Source organism: Coregonus clupeaformis, chromosome 17 (assembly GCF_020615455.1).
Source record: "Coregonus clupeaformis isolate EN_2021a chromosome 17, ASM2061545v1, whole genome shotgun sequence".
In the NCBI taxonomy this organism is placed as follows: domain Eukaryota; kingdom Metazoa; phylum Chordata; class Actinopteri; order Salmoniformes; family Salmonidae; genus Coregonus; species Coregonus clupeaformis.
In genome coordinates, this window is record NC_059208.1 from 22,770,813 (window position 1) to 22,788,782 (window position 17,970).

Below are 17,970 nucleotides of genomic sequence, written 5' to 3' on the forward strand. Positions count from 1 at the left end.
GGGTTGTGGCCTGAACAATAGCCCATTTAGGAATAAACCTGTGTTCTGCCTGTACACCTGGTGCCCGTCTCTCTTTTACTTTATGAACCAGCTGGGTCATTACAATAATATAGAAATACATTAGTATGAATTAGTATAACTTCAACCCAGCTGTTTCTTATCTTTCATTTTAGAGACTAGGCAATTCAACTAGGGACATGAGTCATGACTTCATTGATTACGGCGTGCACGTCTGTCCAGTGAGTCTACCTTCCCCTTGATAGTCAGAGCGCACTATGGCTGCGATGCGGACAATCCTCCTGTCCTGTCTTCTATTCACATGCGGGAAAGTTCTGGGGCTGTCAGGTGAGTGCATAAAATGGCCAAACAATATACATGCAACAATTTAAATAATGTATTTAATATAGCCTAATCAATAATAGAAAACAATGCAGCTATGTGTTGTTAGATAACCATTCGATAATGCTGTAGTCGATCTATCTGCGTGTCATCAGCACTTCTCTTTCCAGGCAACTTTTGGCACATCACGGATCTTCACTGGGACCCAACCTATAAACTCACCGACAATCCAGATCGTGTGTGTGCATCCAGTGGAAAACGGCCTGCGCACAGTGCTGGTAAATTTGGAGACTACCTCTGCGACGCGCCATGGGAACTTATTAACTCCACAGTGTATGCAATGAAAGACATTCTGCCAGATCCGGATTTCATCGTCTGGACAGGGTACAACAAACTCACATTTATTTTATGTAGCCCTTGTGTGTGTAAATTGAACTACTTGTACATTTACCTTCTTAAAATGTTCCATTGAAGAACATTGAGGATTGCTCCCATGTACTGTTTATAAAGCTCTACACCTGTGATTGACTTTCTCTAAAAGATGCCCATTAAAACAACCTGACATTTGCCCTACAGAGATGACACGCCGCATGTCCCGAACGAGGATCTGGGAGAAGAGGCGGTTCTCTCCATTATCAGCAACCTCACCCACATCATAAAGCTTGTTTTTCCAGGTGTGTCTAACCTCCAAAGCTTTTGAGGGGGAAGTCCCTCAGGGCCAAACTGAAAGATATTTCGTTTTCCTTTTGTTGTCTTTTTGGATATATTCATCAAAGCCATATGATCAGCTCATGTTACCTTTCAGGTACTAAAGTGTACTCAGCGCTGGGGAATCATGACTACCAGAGCCAGCTACCCCCAGCCCAGAACAACATCTATGAACAGACAGCACAGCTGTGGCAGGGCTGGTTGAAACCAGAGTCTCAAACAACCTTCCGTACAGGTAAACTACAACAGATCCTGCCTAGGCTTGGTCATGTAAAATCAAAAACATTTTTATTGGTCACATGCCCTGAATACAACAGGTGTAGACTTTACAGTGAAATGCTTACTTAGGAGCCCATTCCCAACAGTGCAGAGTTAAAAGATAAGACACATATTTGCTAAATAAAAAAAGGAAATAGTAACACAATAAAAACAATAAAAACAATATATATACAATATATATACAAGGAATACCAGTACTGAGTCAATGTGCAGGGGTACGAGGAAGTTGAAGTAATACAGTATGTGCATGTGGGTAGGGGTATACCACCTGTACACAGATTAAGCCTCCTGGACTAAAAAGCATGCTCAATTGACGTAATTCATTGAAATAACTTTTTAGTTCAGGACTAGGGTTAATCCGTGTCTGGGAAACCAGTCAATGGAGTCTGGAGTGGAATTAGTCAACTCCAGTCCAAAAGCATGATCCAGAAGCATCACCCTCTCATTATCGGACAGTTCTTCGGCCATCATCACACTGACAGCTTCCGCATGTTCTACAGCTCGGAAGGTACAGTGTCATTTAACGGATACACATACTACACTTTCATTCAATTTTGTCAAACTTTGTTCCACCACCTCAAGACATTCAACATTAGCCAGGGTCATAGTCTGTTTCTGATCTTTTGCCAACATAGCAATGGAGTTGGCAAGAGCACAAACAGATCTGGGACCAGGCTAATTCAACATTTTAACATGATTGTTCAAACATTGGATGCAGAGAAAAATCTATGTGTGCTGCCAACCTATAGTACTTGTGCCTCTCATCTAAAGTATCTCACCAATTGTCTTTCCCCAGGTTCCCCTATCAGTGCCATGTTCTTGACCCCTGGGGTCACTCCCTGGAAGACCACCTTACCTGGGGTCATAGACGGAGCCAACAACCCTGGGATCCGTGTCTTTGAATATGACACCCAAACCCTTCTAGTCAAAGTAAGTGTCACGATCGTCTGAGGAAACGGACCAATACGCAGCGCGTGGAGTGAACATGATGACTTTATTTAAATAAAAGCAACCACGAAAACAACAAACAAATGACGATAGTGAAGTCCTACAGTGACTATGACTGAACCTGGAACAAAAACCCACAATTCCCACAGGAAAACAATCAGAATAAATATGGCTCCCAATCAGAGATAACGAGCCGACAGCTGACACTCGTTACCTCCGATTGGGAGTCATCGACCAAACCTAGAAATAAACCCCACAGAACTGCAAACATAGAAATACACCCAAATTCCAACATAACCAAACCAAACCCCAACAAAACAAATACACCCTGGCTCAAATATAAAAGTCCCGGAGCCAGAGTGTCACAGTACCCCCCCCTAAAGGTGCGAACTCCGGGCGCACCAGCATACAGTCTATGGGAGGGTCTGGGTGGGCGTCTGTCCACGGTGGCGGCCCTGGTCGTGGTCCCCACCCCACCTTAGTCACTATCCGCTTCCGTAGCCTCCTCCATATGACCACCCCCCAACTAAACCCCACTGGATTAAGGGGCGGCACCGGACTAACGGGCAGCACCGGACTAAGAGGGCAGCACCGGACTAAGGGGCAGTACCGGACTAAGGGGCAGCACCAGGATGAGGGCAGCACCGGGCTAAGGGACAGCACCGGACTCAATGGCGGATCCTGGCTGGCTGGCTCTGGCGGATCCTGGCTGGGCCGGCTCTGGCGGATCCTGGCTGGACGGCTCATGGCTGGCTGAAGGATCTGGCTGCTCATGGCTGGCTGACGGATCTGGCTGCTCATGGCTGGCTGACGGATCTGGCTGCTCATGGCTGGCCGACGGATCTGGCTGCTCATGGCTGGCCGACGGATCTGGCTGCTCATGGCTGGCTGACGGATCTGGCTGCTCATGGCTGGCTGACGGATCTGGCTGCTCATGGCTGGCCGACGGATCTGGCTGCTCATGGCTGGCAGAAGGCTCTGGCTGATCCTGTCTGGCAGAAGGCTCTGGCCGATCCTGTCTGGCGGAAGGCTCTGGCTGATCCTGTCTGGCGAAAGGCTCTGGCTGATCCTGTCTGGCGGAAGGCTCTGGCTGATCCTGTCTGGCGGAAGGCTCTGGCTGATCCTGTCTGGCGGAAGGCTCTAGCGGCTCCTGTCTGGCGGAAGGCTCTGGCTGATCCTGTCTGGCGGAAGGCTCTAGCGGCTCCGGTCTGGCGGACGGCTCTGAAGGCTCATGGCAGACGGGCGGCTTATGCAGCGCTTGGCAGACGGACAGTTCAGACGGCGTTGGGCAGACAGGCAGTTCAGGCGCCGTTGGGCAGACGGGCAGGTCAAGCGCCGTTGGGCAGACGGGCAGTTCAGGCGCCGTTGGGCAGACGGGCAGTTCAGGCGCCGTTGGGCAGACGGGCAGTTCAGGCGCCGTTGGGCAGACGGCAGACTCTGGCCGGCCGAGACGCACTATAGGCCTGGTGCGTGGTGCCGGAACTGGTGGTCCCGGGCTGAGGACACGCATCTCAGGGCTAGTGCGGGAGAAGGAACAGGGCATGCTGGACCCTGGGGACGCACATAAGGCCTAGTGCGTGGTGCCGGAACTGGTGGTCCCGGGCTGAGGACACGCATCTCAGGGCTAGTGCGGGGAGCAGCAACAGGGCATACTGGACCCTGGGGACGCACCGTAGGCCTGATGCGTGGTGCCGGAACTGGAGGTACCGGGGCTGAGGACACGCATCTCAGGGCTAGTGCGGTAAGCAGGAACAGGACGCACAGGACTCGGGGAACACACAGGAGGCTTAGTGCGTGGTGTAGGCACTGGTGGTACTGGACTGGAGACAGGAGGTGGCGCCGGAAATACCGGACCGTGCAGGCGTACTGGCTCCCTTGAGCACTGAGCCTGACCAACCTTACCTGGTTGTATGCTCCCCGTCGCCTGACCAGTACAGGGAGGTGGAATAACCCGCACCCGGGCTATGTAGGCGAACCGGGGACACCATGCGTAAGGCTGGTGCCATGTAAGCCGGCCCGAGGAGACGCACTGGTGACCGGATGCGTGGGGCCGGCTTCATGACATCCGGCTCAACGCTCAAACTAGCCCGGCCGATACGTGGAGCTGGAATGTACCGAACCGGGCTATGCACGCGTACAGGAGACACCATGCGCTCTACTGCGTAACACGGTGTCTGCCCGTACTCTCGCTCTCCACGGTCAGTCCAGGGAGTAGGCGCAGGTCTCCTACCTGACTTCGCCACACTCCCTTTTAGCCCCCCCCCAAGAAATTTTTGGGTAGTACCCACGGGCTTCCAGCCTCGACTCCGTGCTGCCTCCTCATACCACCTCCTCTCGGCTTTAGCTGCCTCCAGCTCTTCACGAGGGCGGCGATATTCTCCCGGTTGTGCCCAAGGACCCTTTCCATCCAGTATCTCCTCCCAAGTCCATGAATCCTTGATAGGCGTCCATAACTCCTGTGTAGGTAGGTCCTGTTGCCGCTTGACACGCTGCTTGGTCCTTTTGTGGTGGGTTTTTCTGTCACGATCGTCTGAGGAAACGGACCAATACGCAGCGCGTGGAGTGAACATGATGACTTTATTTAAATAAAAGCAACCACGAAAACAACAAACAAATGACGATAGTGAAGTCCTACAGTGACTATGACTGAACCTGGAACAAAAACCCACAATTCCCACAGGAAAACAATCAGAATAAATATGGCTCCCAATCAGAGATAACGAGCCGACAGCTGACACTCGTTACCTCCGATTGGGAGTCATCGACCAAACCTAGAAATAAACCCCACAGAACTGCAAACATAGAAATACACCCAAATTCCAACATAACCAAACCAAACCCCAACAAAACAAATACACCCTGGCTCAAATATAAAAGTCCCGGAGCCAGAGTGTCACAGTAAGAGCAGACGGACTCAGGTATTTTATTTTCTTCTTAAAAGCCAAAACAATGTATCAATTTAATGGTTGCTCAGAAACATAATCTTACCATTCTGCCTCTTCCATTAATGCCTGATTAACACTATAGGACCGAACCAAACCATACTGTGCTGGCTCAGATAGTTTATTTTCACATTGTTCTTTCCTGCACGGCTCCAGCAACTGTGCTGGATGTGCTACCCTGCTGCTACCCGCTTTGTGGACTATGTTATGCTTTAAAAATTATAATAACAATCATGTATTTTAACTTCTATAGCGCTTTTCATAACAGAAAAACATCTCTAAGCGCTTCAAAAGCAAAAGCAAAATGGAGAAGGTCAGTTCATGGCTTGATCAGATGAAAATGGTCAGGGAGATGGTTGATGGAGTCTGGTGATTGTCTCCAATCTGTCTCTCAACCCACAGGACATGGTGACCTACTACCTGAACCTGACCCATGCCAACGTGGCCCAGGCACGCTGGGAGAAAGAGTACCGCTTCACTGAGAGCTTTCGTGTGCCTGACGCCTCCCCGGCCTCCATGCACCAGGTCGCAGAGCGCATGGCCAGCAACCGCTGCTATCTGCAGAAGTACTACGAGTTCAACTCAGTCAACTACGACCTGACAGAGTGCAACAGTGACTGCCGCGTCAACCACGTGTGTGCTGCTAGAGAGGTAGACTTTGAGAGGTACGAGCATTGTCTGGAGAAAGAGAGGGCGTCATCGACTGGTGTTGCCTTGTTGCCAGTTCTCTCTGTGGTGATCAGTCTGGTCTGGTCCAGCTGTTAATGATCTCAATGTGCACCAAAGACATGGATCCATTACTACTGGCTGCCTACAATGAAAAGAATGAAAGGCTGCTCCATCCTATGGAGTCCTTCTTCCAAATGTTGCGATTAAGGACATTTACCTTAAATGATTTAATCAAATAGATACATTTAACTTTTTCTAACATTAGATCTTTCAAGAATGCCTCTTTTTGAGTATAGCGATCAGAATTCACGGATTGACTGCATGCTGCATTTTCCAGTCTGTGCATCTCAATTTCAATAATGTGCCATGCTTGTTAAAGTAATGCTATGAACATTTAGAAAAAAATGGTTTAATAAGAAGATCCACGACCTTTGATTTCAAAACTCTTTTTGTGACTTATTTTAACTCATGTTAATTGGTTTAAAGTAACATTTCTACCACCTGAAAATCATTTTGATACTCTAGCGAGGCCCATTCTTTGTGGTAGACTGTAGCAAGAATGAGCAATGTTTTCATTTCAATTTCCATATAGTCCCTATTTTAATAAATCAATTTATAATATTTTGAAGATCGAGTTGAACCTAGGGCTGTGGCGGTCATGAAATTTTGTCCGCAGGTGATTGTCAAGCAAATAACTGCCATCTCATGGTAATTGACCGTTAATTAACATAAAAGTTGCAGTCTCACGATAATTGACCATGAATTAACATAAACGGGTTTAGCATCTCCTGGCTTCCACTCATAGCCTACTGTAACGTATACGCAGGGAGTCAGGAAGCAGGTGCAGAAGGTGAGTTTAATAATGAAACGATACAAAATAACAAACATGAGCCGTGTACTGAACGTGAGAGAAAACAACACTGCCTGATGACTGAGGCTTACTGAGGGCTATATGAAGGGAGAGTAATCAGGGTGGTAATGAAGTCCAGGTGTGCTTAACGATGGGGAGCAGGTGTGCGAAATGATGGTTGCCAGGTGTGCGCAATGTGGGTTGCCAGGACCGGTGGTTAGTAGACCGGAGACGTCGAGCGCCAGAGGAAGGGAGCAGGAGTAGACGTGACACCTACAAGCCACTGATGCAGACCTTTGGAACATCTACATTTAAAAAAGTATAATAAATCCATTTAGTATAGCCTACATCATTACAATAAATCCATTATTTATTTTAGACAGGTCTAAAGAAACATGATATGAAGAAAATGTAGTCTATTTTGTCCTTATGGTTGGCCCTGATATGGCAATGCCATATCGCTGTGGGCTACACTAGTTCATTTAGCAGACAAGATTTGCTTAAAATTCTGTGGCATTATGTTTTATTTTTTCACAGTACGAAGAATACAATTGAACATAGCTGAATAAAATAGAAAGGATATTTTCTCCAAAAGCTTTCCAAGGAAGTGCGCACATGTTGCTATTCTGTGTTGAGCGGTTAACAAATAAACAGGTCCTCCTATATGCTTAATTTAGTTATTTATGCAACTTTAGTTGTGTTACAAACGTTGGGCTATATGTTTTGATTTTTAATACATTCTAAGGCTGCATGATGCGACTCTAATGATGATTTGAAAAAAGTTGCATGAAAGGCATGAGCTCTGATTTGTTTATTGTGCAGGCTGCACACACTTCATCAGTCTCTCATTCACAATTTGACAAGCACTTGATAATATTCTCACCAGCCCTCAAATTTCCCGGCGGCATCCCCCTTGTGTGGCCATAATGCCACCTAAAAAATCCATGCCTTTTGCGGCCAAAGTAGCCGTTGTGCCCTTGGGCTGAATATAATAATTATAATTCCCTTCTCCCGGCTGCAGTACTCCGAAGCACTTCTCACTCACATGGCTCTCTCAGATATCTCAATTCTTATTAGCCAATGCCCGTAACATGATCGGGTCCTTCTCACATGCATCTCAGCTAAGAAGTAGGCTACAAGTGTCCCTCATCGAATTCTGTCCACATTTATCCTACTTTTCATCAGCCAACAAGATGAGTAGGTCTAACGAACAGCAAAAGCACTAGTCTATGTCAATCTACTATCCCCCATAGTACAAAAGTTGACCTATTCTATTGGTCAACTTGTCCTTTTGTGCAATAAATAAATATTCCAAACATAGCCTACTCTGGGACAGTTGTGGGATGTGATAGATCCCAAATTAATACAACCACTCGCATATTTATTTTTTTACGCAATGAGGCTGATGCAACAGATCAGAACGTTTAGCTTAAAATGTTGATCAACTATTAGGCTATTTCTTCACATTATAAGCGCAGCAATGCGCACACGGCAGTAGGCTATAAGCGCAAATGTTCCAAAATGCAATCAATTAGCGGGAAAACACTGTTCTCAAAAATGTGATTATGCATGTAATGCTTTATTACAGTGGGGGAAAAAAGTATTTAGTCAGCCACCAATTGTGCAAGTTCTCCCACTTAAAAAGATGAGAGAGGCCTGTAATTTTCATCATAGGTACACGTCAACTATGACAGACAAAATGAGGGAAAAAATTCCAGAAAATCACATTGTAGGATTTTTAATGAATTTATTTGCAAATTATGGTGGAAAATAAGTATTTGGTCAATAACAAAAGTTTCTCAATACTTTGTTATATACCCTTTGTGTCATGAGCACTCTCTCTCCCTGGTAGCAACATTAATTGCATTCAATTATCTTCCACTCTGCTCACCTCCCTCTCTCTACTCAGCCTAACTAGCTCCACCTGCCCTGCTCTGCTCTTGTTACCTGGCCAGCTGCACTGCATTTCCCACTCACCATCCTCACCTTGCCTCACTCTGTTCTAATTACTCTGCCAGCTGAACTGCATTTCCCCACTACCTCTCCCAGTATATCAAGCCCTGGTTTTCAGCCAAGCCCTGTCAGATCGTCTTCAAACCCGGACCAGTAACCTGCCTGTCTGCGCTCTGACTCCTGTTTGTGATACCGATCCTTTCTTGACTGCCTCCTTGTTCTACTGCCCCGTCTATCCCAACCTGCCTTCTGGACCTCGACTACTCTCCGATCTTCAGCCCCTCCGGTAACTCGTTTCTGCCTTCTGTCTCTCACCACGATATTTGCCCAGCCCTGATCTGTACTTCTGCCTGCCATTCATATTGCTGTTGTGTGTGTGTGTTCCCCCAGGTCTCCGACCACCAGATGAGCGTGCCCAGACGTTTCACCACCCTCAGCCCGATACGCCGCTCCATCACTGGGGAACACACACACTAAGCACTTGGACTGGACACCCCCGGACATTTGGTGACCCCCGGAGCACAGGTACCCACAGGAGGACCCTGAAAGACCCCTGACACCCCTGGGACTCCTCTTCCCGCCTGTAACCTTGAATAAAGAACTCTGAATTTGAACTTGCGCTCTTGGGTCCTCTTCTGTTCGTGACAGAACGATCTGAACATCATGGACCCAGCGCACTCCCTGACCACGATGGAGGAAGAGCCAGAGAGGACTGCCCTACAGCGACTGGAACGCTCTGAGGGAGACATAAATCGGATGGCTGGCGACATCGCTTCCCTTCTCCAGCTATTCAACCAGCAGCAACAACAGTTCCAACTGCAGCAACAACAGCTAGCCCAAGCCCTGCAACTACTCTCAAGCCCGGCTACTCCACCTGCACCCCCCCCTGGTCCTTTTGTTCCTGTACCACCGATACTCCTTCATCCCTCCGCTGGAGGTCCCAATGCTGCAGGCCCGGCAGTGCTGCCACCAGATCCCCACGCTCCTGAACCAAGGATTGGGAACCCGGAACGTTTTGATGGCAACCAGAAGCAAGTAAGACCATTCTTGAGCAGCTGCCGAATCCAGTTTGTACTACAGCCCAGGACTTTCTCAACAGAGGGAGCCAAGGTGGGGTATGTCATCACACATCTCACCGGTCGAGCTCGGTTGTGGGGAACGGCGAATTCGACCGGCAAACCCCAGCCTGTGCCTCCTTCAGTGCCTTTGAGGAGGAGATGTTAAAGGTCTTTGACCTAGGCTCGCCAACAGCCGAAGCGTCACAAGCTCTGCTCACCATCCGTCAGGGCAATCGGACAGTGGCAGACTTCTCCATTGACTTTCGTACCCTGGCCAGTCAAAGCTCGTTTAACCCAGAGGCACTGGTGCAAGCCTTCCTCCATAGCCTGGCGGACTATATCAAGGACGAGCTTGTTTCCATGACCCGCCCTCAACGCTTGATGCCGCCATTGACCTTGCCGTTCGCATTGACCGCCGTATACAGACCCGGAGGAGGGAGAAGGGCCGTCTCAGTCAACCTGCCATCCGTACTCGGGTCGATACCGCTTCTGTCCAGCCCCTGCCTGTCAAGTCCCATAGCCAACTCAATCAGCCTGAGCCCATGGAGATTGGCCGTGCCTCTCTGACTCCCGAGGAGCGTCGGCGCCGTCTAAGCTCCAACCTTTGCCTCTACTGTGGTGGCGAGAATCACCGTGTCGCTACTTGTCCGGCAAAGCCGCAGCTCACCAGGTGTAGGGGAGATCCGGGTGAGCTCAACAAGCCTTCAGTCTCCCTCCATCCGAAAGACCCTGCTTCATCTCCGCCTTCAGCTTTCTGACAAGACTCATACATTGGCCGCCCTTGTGGATTCCGGGCCGAAGCAAACATCATGGACCCTGAGCTTGCACAGCAACTGGGCGTGAACCATCATCAACTGACACAACCCATTCCTGCACGAGCCCTGGATGGGCATCATCTTGGCACTGTCACTCATATCTCCGCCCCTGTGACAATCCTGCTGTCAGGAAACCACCAGGAGTCCATCCAGTTTCACCTCCTACACTCACCTGGCCAACCACTCATTCTTGGATACCCGTGGCTCCGTCAGCACAACCCCACATCGACTGGGAGACAGGAACAGTCCGTGAGTGGGGAAGGAGTTGTCACCAGACCTGTTTAAGGGGGCCACCCTGCCCGTTCACCGGGAAGGATCTAGCGCTACCTCCGACATATCCAATGTTCCGGCCTGTTACCACAGCCTGAAAGAGGTGTTCAACAAATCCAAGGCGACATCTCTACCCCCCACACAGACCCTATGACTGCGCGATTGATCTCCTGCCTGGCACAGCACCTCCCAAGGGTCGTCTGTATTCACTGTCAGCCCCGGAAAGAAAGGCCATGGAGGACTACATTAATGACTCTCTTGCCTCCGGGATAATTGGACCGTCGTCTTCCCCCGCGGGGAGCGGGATTCTTCTTTGTCGGCAAGAAGGACGGTTCTCTTCGTCCATGCATAGATTACCGGGGTCTGAAACGACATCACGGTTAAGAATCGCTACCCACTGCCCTTACTTTCGTCTGCCTTCGAACTGCTGCAGGGAGCCACTGTATTCACTAAGCTGGACCTTCGCAATGCCTACCATCTGGTGCGGATGAGGGAGGGAGACGAATGGAAGACAGCGTTCAACACACCAACCGGCCACTATGAATATCTCGTCATGCCCTTCGGCCTCACCAATGCCCCAGCAGTTTTTCAAGCCCTAGTGAATGATATCCTCAGGGACATGCTAAATACGTTCGTATTTGTGTACCTTGACGATATTTTAATATTCTCAAAGACTCTGTCAGAACACACGCACCACGTCCGGTTGGTCCTGCGCCGCCTGCTGGAGAACTCTCTTTTCGTGAAGGCAGAGAAGTGCGAGTTCCATGCCAAGACCGTTTCATTCCTGGGGTATGTGGTGACCGAGGGCAGCATTCAGATGGATCTCACGAAGGTGTCGGCTGTCACTTCCTGGCCAGTTCCTGAGTCTCGGAAGAAGTTGCAACAGTTCCTGGGCTTTGCCAACTTTTATAGGAGATTCATCAGAAACTATAGCACAGTGGCTGCACCCCTCACGGCGCTAACCAGCACTAAACAACCGTACCAATGGACATCAGCTGCTGATAAGGCCTTCAATATCCTCAAGACATGTTTCACTTCTGCTCCCATCCTCCAGATGCCAGATGCAGCAAGGCAGTTTGTGGTGGAGGTAGATGCTTCGGACGTGGGAGTGGGTGCAGTGCTTTCTCAAAGAGCAGCTGAGGATGGCAAGATGCACCCCTGTGCCTTCTACTCCCGTCGGCTAACCCCTGCCGAATGCAACTACGACATTGGGAACCGCGAGCTGTTGGCTGTCAAGCTCGCCCTTGAAGAATGGCGGCACTGGTTAGAGGGGTCAAAGGAACCATTCGTAGTGTGGACAGACCACAAGAACCTGGAGTATATCCAAACAGCCAGGAGGCTGAACTCCCGTCAACAGCGGTGGTCTCTGTTCTTTACGCGCTTCAATTTCACGCTCTCCTACCGCCCGGGATCTCGCAACATCAAACCTGATGCTCTTTCCCGGATGTTTCAGAAGGACGAGACCACCGCCATGACAGCTCCCATTCTTCCCAGCCACTTGGTCGTAGCGGCCCTCACCTGGGAGATCGAGAAGCAGGTCATGGAGGCTCTTCGGGACCAGCCAGGTCCAAGCACCAGCGCCCCCAACCGTCTGTTTGTTCCAGCAAATCTCAGGTCACCTGTGATTCAGTGGGGGCACGAATCCCGTCTGGCCTGTCATCCCGGCATCACTGCACCCTTCATCTGGTCCGCCAGCGGTTCTGGTGGCGGGGGGATGAGACGGGATGTCCGAGAATTCATCCGAGCTTGTCCCACTTGTAACCGAAACAAGACTCCCAACCAGCCTCCTGCTGGGTTGCTGCAACCCCTACTCATACCCAAGAGGCCCTGGTCCCACGTTTCACTGGACTTTGTTACGGGCCTTCCGCCCTCTGACGGACACACAGTCATCCTTACCATTGTTGACCGCTTTAGTAAGATGACCCACTTCGTGCCCCTTCCCAAACTACCCTCTGCTAAAGAGACCTCCCAGGTGGTCCTGGAACATGTGTTTCGTATCCATGGCCTACCCCAGGATATAGTGTCAGACCGGGGCCCGCAATTCTCAGCAACCTTTTGGAAGGAGTTCTGTCATCTCCTTGGGGCCACCGCCAGCCTATCGTCTGGATTCCACCCGCAGTCAAACGGCCAGACTGAACGCATGAACCAGGAGCTGGAGAAGGCACTGAGGTGTGTGGCTTCCCAAAATCCCCGGGCCTGGGCTCAACACCTGCTCTGGGTGGAATATGCCCATAATTCACTCACCAGTTCCTCCACCGGGCTCTCCCCCTTTCAGTGTGTCTACGGGTATCAACCTCCACTGTTTGCCAGCCAGGAGGCGGATGCCACCTGTCCGTCTGCTCTTGCGTATGCCCGCCGCTGCCGCCGCACTTGGGCCCAGGCTCGCACTGTGCTCCTGAAGTCTGGAACCAGCTACGCCGTCGGTGCCAACCGACGGAGGACCCCAGCACCTACTTACCGGGTTGGTCAGAAGGTCTGGCTGTCTGCCCGGGATCTGCCGCTGCGGGTTGTATCACGAAAGCTGGCCCTCGCTTCATTGGTCCTTTTCCTGTGCAGAAAGTCATCAGTCCAACGGCGGTCCGACTTCAGTTGCCCGCTTCCATGCGGGTCCACCCCACCTTCCACGTCTCCAAGGTCAAGCCGGTCCATGAAAGTCCCCTGGTCCCTGCAGCTCCGGCGCCACCTCCTCCGCGCCTCGTAGATGGCGGTCCTGTCTTCACCGTCCGGCGGCTGCTCCGCTCTAGGCGAAGGGGTAGGGGTCTCCAGTACCTCGTTGATTGGGAGGGATATGGTCCAGAGGAGAGGACCTGGATCCCGGCCAGGAGGATAGTGGACCGGACCCTTATCACTGACTTCCACCGACTACATCCTGATCAGCCTGCAATCCGTAGGGGCCGTCCAAGAGGGGTTCCTAGCCGTCCGGCCCGCCCTGCTCCTGTCTCAGTGCCTGTCCTGTCTCCCGACCGTGACCCTCCAGCTCCTTCTGAGGATGAGGAGATTCACTCGGACCGCTCGGAGGAGTTCTGACCCGCCGCCTGCTCCCCTCCACCCTCCCGGCATGATGTTGTTCTTGGGACTTCTGGGGCCGTCCCTTGGAGGGGGGTCCTGTCATGAGCACTCTCTCTCCCTGGTAGCAACATTAATTGCATTCAATTATCTTCCACTCTGCTCACCTCCCTCTCTCTACTCAGCCTAACTAGCTCCACCTGCCCTGCTCTGCTCTTGTTACCTGGCCAGCTGCACTGCATTTCCCACTCACCATCCTCACCTTGCCTCACTCTGTTCTAATTACTCTGCCAGCTGAACTGCATTTCCCCACTACCTCTCCCAGTATATCAAGCCCTGGTTTTCAGCCAAGCCCTGTCAGATCGTCTTCAAACCCGGACCAGTAACCTGCCTGTCTGCGCTCTGACTCCTGTTTGTGATACCGATCCTTTCTTGACTGCCTCCTTGTTCTACTGCCCCGTCTATCCCAACCTGCCTTCTGGACCTCGACTACTCTCCGATCTTCAGCCCCTCCGGTAACTCGTTTCTGCCTTCTGTCTCTCACCACGATATTTGCCCAGCCCTGATCTGTACTTCTGCCTGCCATTCATATTGCTGTTGTGTGTGTGTGTCCCCCAGGTCTCCGACCACCAGATGAGCGTGCCCAGACGTTTCACCACCCTCAGCCCGATACGCCGCTCCATCACTGGGGAACACACACACTAAGCACTTGGACTGGACACCCCCGGACATTTGGTGACCCCCGGAGCACAGGTACCCACAGGAGGACCCTGAAAGACCCCTGACACCCCTGGGACTCCTCTTCCCGCCTGTAACCTTGAATAAAGAACTCTGAATTTGAACTTGCGCTCTTGGGTCCTCTTCTGTTCGTGACACTTTGTTGGCAATGACACAGGTCAAACGTTTTCTGTAAGTCTTCACAAGGTTTTCACACACTGTTGCTGGTATTTTGGCCCATTCCTCCATGCAGATCTCCTCTAGAGCAGTGATGTTTTGGGGCTGTCGCTGGGCAACACGGACTTTCAACTCCCTCCAAAGATTTTCTATGGGGTTGAGATCTGGAGACTGGCTAGGCCACTCCAGGACCTTGAAATGCTTCTTACGAAGCCACTCCTTCGTTGCCCTGGCGGTGTGTTTGGGATCATTGTCATGCTGAAAGACCCAGCCACGTTTCATCTTCAATGCCCTTGCTGATGGAAGGAGGTTTTCACTCAAAATCTCACGATACATGGCCCCATTCATTCTTTCCTTTACACGGATCAGTCGTCCTGGTCCCTTTGCAGAAAAACAGCCCCAAAGCATGATGTTTCCACCCCCATGCTTCACAGTACGTATGGTGTTCTTTGGATGCAACTCATCATTCTTTGTCCTCCAAACACGACGAGTTGAGTTTTTACCAAAAAGTTATATTTTGGTTTCATCTGACCATATGACATTCTCCCAATCCTCTTCTGGATCATCCAAATGCACTCTAGCAAACTTCAGACGGGCCTGGACATGTACTGGCTTAAGCAGGGGGACACGTCTGGCACTGCAGGATTTGAGTCCCTGGCGGCGTAGTGTGTTACTGATGGTAGGCTTTGTTACTTTGGTCCCAGCTCTCTGCAGGTCATATACTAGGTCCCCCCGTGTGGTTCTGCGATTTTTGCTCACCGTTCTTGTGATCATTTTGACCCCACAGGGTGAGATCTTGCGTGGAGCCCCAGATCGAGGGAGATTATCAGTGGTCTTGTATGTCTTCCATTTCCTAATAATTGCTCCCACAGTTGATTTCTTCAAACCAAGCTGCTTACCTATTGCAGATTCTGTCTTCCCAGCCTGGTGCAGGTCTACAATTTTGTTTCTGGTGTCCTTTGACAGCTCTTTGGTCTTGGCCATAGTGGAGTTTGGAGTGTGACTGTTTGAGGTTGTGGACAGGTGTCTTTTATACTGATAACAAGTTCAAACAGGTGCCATTAATACAGGTAACGAGTGGAGGACAGAGGAGCCTCTTAAAGAAGAAGTTACAGGTCTGTGAGAGCCAGAAATCTTGCTTGTTTGTAGGTGACCAAATACTTATTTTCCAACATAATTTGCAAATAAATTCATTAAAAATCCTACAATGTGATTTTCTGGATTTTTTTTCTCAATTTGTCTGTCATAGTTGACGTGTACCTATGATGAAAATTACAGGCCTCTCTCATCTTTTTAAGTGGGAGAACTTGCACAATTGGTGGCTGACTGAATACTTTTTTTCCCCACTGTATAAAGGTGCATTTTTATGTATGCCAGTTAGGCTCTACACTGGTTGTAAAGCAAATTAATGTGCTTCATATTAAGTTATTTGGCCACTTTAGTTGTGATACAAACCTTTTCAAAACATAGGCCTATGGGCTAGGCTACATGAGGTGTGCGACTATGATTTGAGAAAGTAAAAAAAAAAAAGGCATGTGCTGTTTCTTGCCTTACTGCACACGCTGGGCATCATTCACAATTTATAATACATCATTCACAAGTGATAGACTTATATTGTCACCCATCAGACTATTCTTAATTTAATGTTGTCTTTACATATACTAAATAATGTGTTAAAATAGTTTTGATTTACACTGAACAAAAATATAAACGCAACATGCAAAGTGTTGGTCCCATGTCTCATGAGCTGAAATAAAAGATCCCAGAAATGTCCCATACGCATTAAAAGCTTATTTCTCTCAAATGTTGTGCACACATTTGTTTACTTCCCTGTTAGTGAGCATTTCTCCTTTGCCAAGATAATCCATTCACCTGACAGGTGTGGCATATCAATAAACTGATTCAACAGCATGAATCACCTTGGTTCACCTTGTGCTGGGGACAATAAAAGGCCACTCTAAAATGTGCAGTTTTGTCACACAACACAATGCCACAGATGTCTCAAGTTTTGAGGGAGCGTGCAATTGGCATGCTGACTGCAGGAATGTCCACCAGAGCTGTTGCTAGAGAATTTAATGTTCATTTCTCTACCGTAAGCCGCCTCCAATGTCGATTTAGAGAATCTGGCAGTATGTCCAACCCGCCTCACAACCGCAGACCACGCCAGCCCAGGACCTCCACTTCCGGCTTCTTCATCTGCGGGATCGTATGAGACCAGCCACCTGGACAGCTGATGAAACTGAGGAGTATTTCTGTCTGTAACAAAGCCCTTTTGTGGGGAAAAACTCATGTAACCATGCCAGCCCAGGCCCACCCATGCCCAGTCATGTGAAATCCATAGATTAAGGCCTAATGAATTTATTTCAATTGACCGATTTTGTGGTAGAAATATTTGACTCAAAAGTAGTCAACTCAAAAATATCTCTCAAGAAACTGGAGCTTGTGAATCCAAAAATTAGACCTTTATTATCTAATAACAAAAGCCAAGATGTTCCATGTCTCTCTTTGGCTTAGCGCTCCCTTTTATACACACACAAATGCACAAACATGCTTACATGGCATATACAGTTACCCCTTATGGCAAATTCCTAACTTATTTTAGTTCTGCACCACCCTTCTCTTTCAACGTCCAGCTGTCACACAATGTCCACTCCAAAAGGTCATGAATGCTTTTTCTATATGAAGCCTCTCCTTCTACCATTCTATTGGTTGCGTGGCTCATGCCCTTTCTTAAAAAAGAATATACATAACAACTACTAATAACAAGAAGATAACTAATGTAAAGCATACTGTGTCCATAATAAGTATATAGGTTCTAGGTTGAGAGCTTTTGTGAAAGAGCACATACATTAATTTAAAACACAGTTATATACTGCATTGGCTATATTCCTTATTTAAGCATGCATCTGGATTATAAAATATCAAACATGTTTATTATACTTTACCTTTGACCTCTCCCTACATTTGCCTTAATGATACATAAAATATCTCTATAATTTCCTTATATGAACTGTAACTCAGTAAAATCATTGACATTGTTGCATGTTACGGTTATATTTTTGTTCAGTATAGAATGGACCATTACCATGCACCTGTCTCGTAACAGGGGCATGGGAGAAGAAAATAAGTCATCTATGCACTTAAATAGCGAATGGAGGACACTTTTCCCGTGGTTCATTTTCATGCCATCCAGATATGCTTTACTCCTGTTGTAAAGCAAAACAATGTGCTTAATATGA

At 49.0% G+C, this 17,970-nt stretch overlaps 1 protein-coding gene across 2 annotated transcripts; it reads left to right on the forward strand.

The window, feature by feature from the left end:
* Positions 1-255: 255 nt before the first annotated feature.
* Positions 256-6,320, forward strand: LOC121562365 (acid sphingomyelinase-like phosphodiesterase 3b). 2 transcript variants are annotated; one of them, XM_041874665.2, is made up of 6 exons: positions 256-345; positions 510-723; positions 916-1,013; positions 1,145-1,282; positions 2,123-2,256; positions 5,619-6,320. In XM_041874665.2, exons 1-6 carry the CDS (start codon positions 276-278, stop codon positions 5,979-5,981), a joined length of 1,017 nt encoding a protein of 338 aa, XP_041730599.2. In that variant the 5' UTR covers positions 256-275; the 3' UTR covers positions 5,982-6,320. The 2 variants fall into 2 exon arrangements, with proteins under 2 accessions (XP_041730599.2, XP_041730600.2); XM_041874666.2 differs by lacking the exons at positions 256-345; positions 510-723; positions 916-1,013 and adding an exon at positions 1,667-1,834 and having other exon boundaries at positions 1,191-1,282.
* Positions 6,321-17,970: the final 11,650 nt, after the last annotated feature.

Bases quoted from the DNA above. Each gene is read 5' to 3' on its own strand.
- LOC121562365 (XM_041874665.2), top strand. From the start codon at position 276: ATGGCTGCGATGCGGACAATCCTCCTGTCCTGTCTTCTATTCACATGC. The intron at 346-509 runs GTGAGTGCATAA...TTCTCTTTCCAG, and splicing joins GAAAGTTCTGGGGCTGTCAG to GCAACTTTTGGCACATCACG. The intron at 1,283-2,122 runs GTAAACTACAAC...GTCTTTCCCCAG, and splicing joins TCAAACAACCTTCCGTACAG to GTTCCCCTATCAGTGCCATG.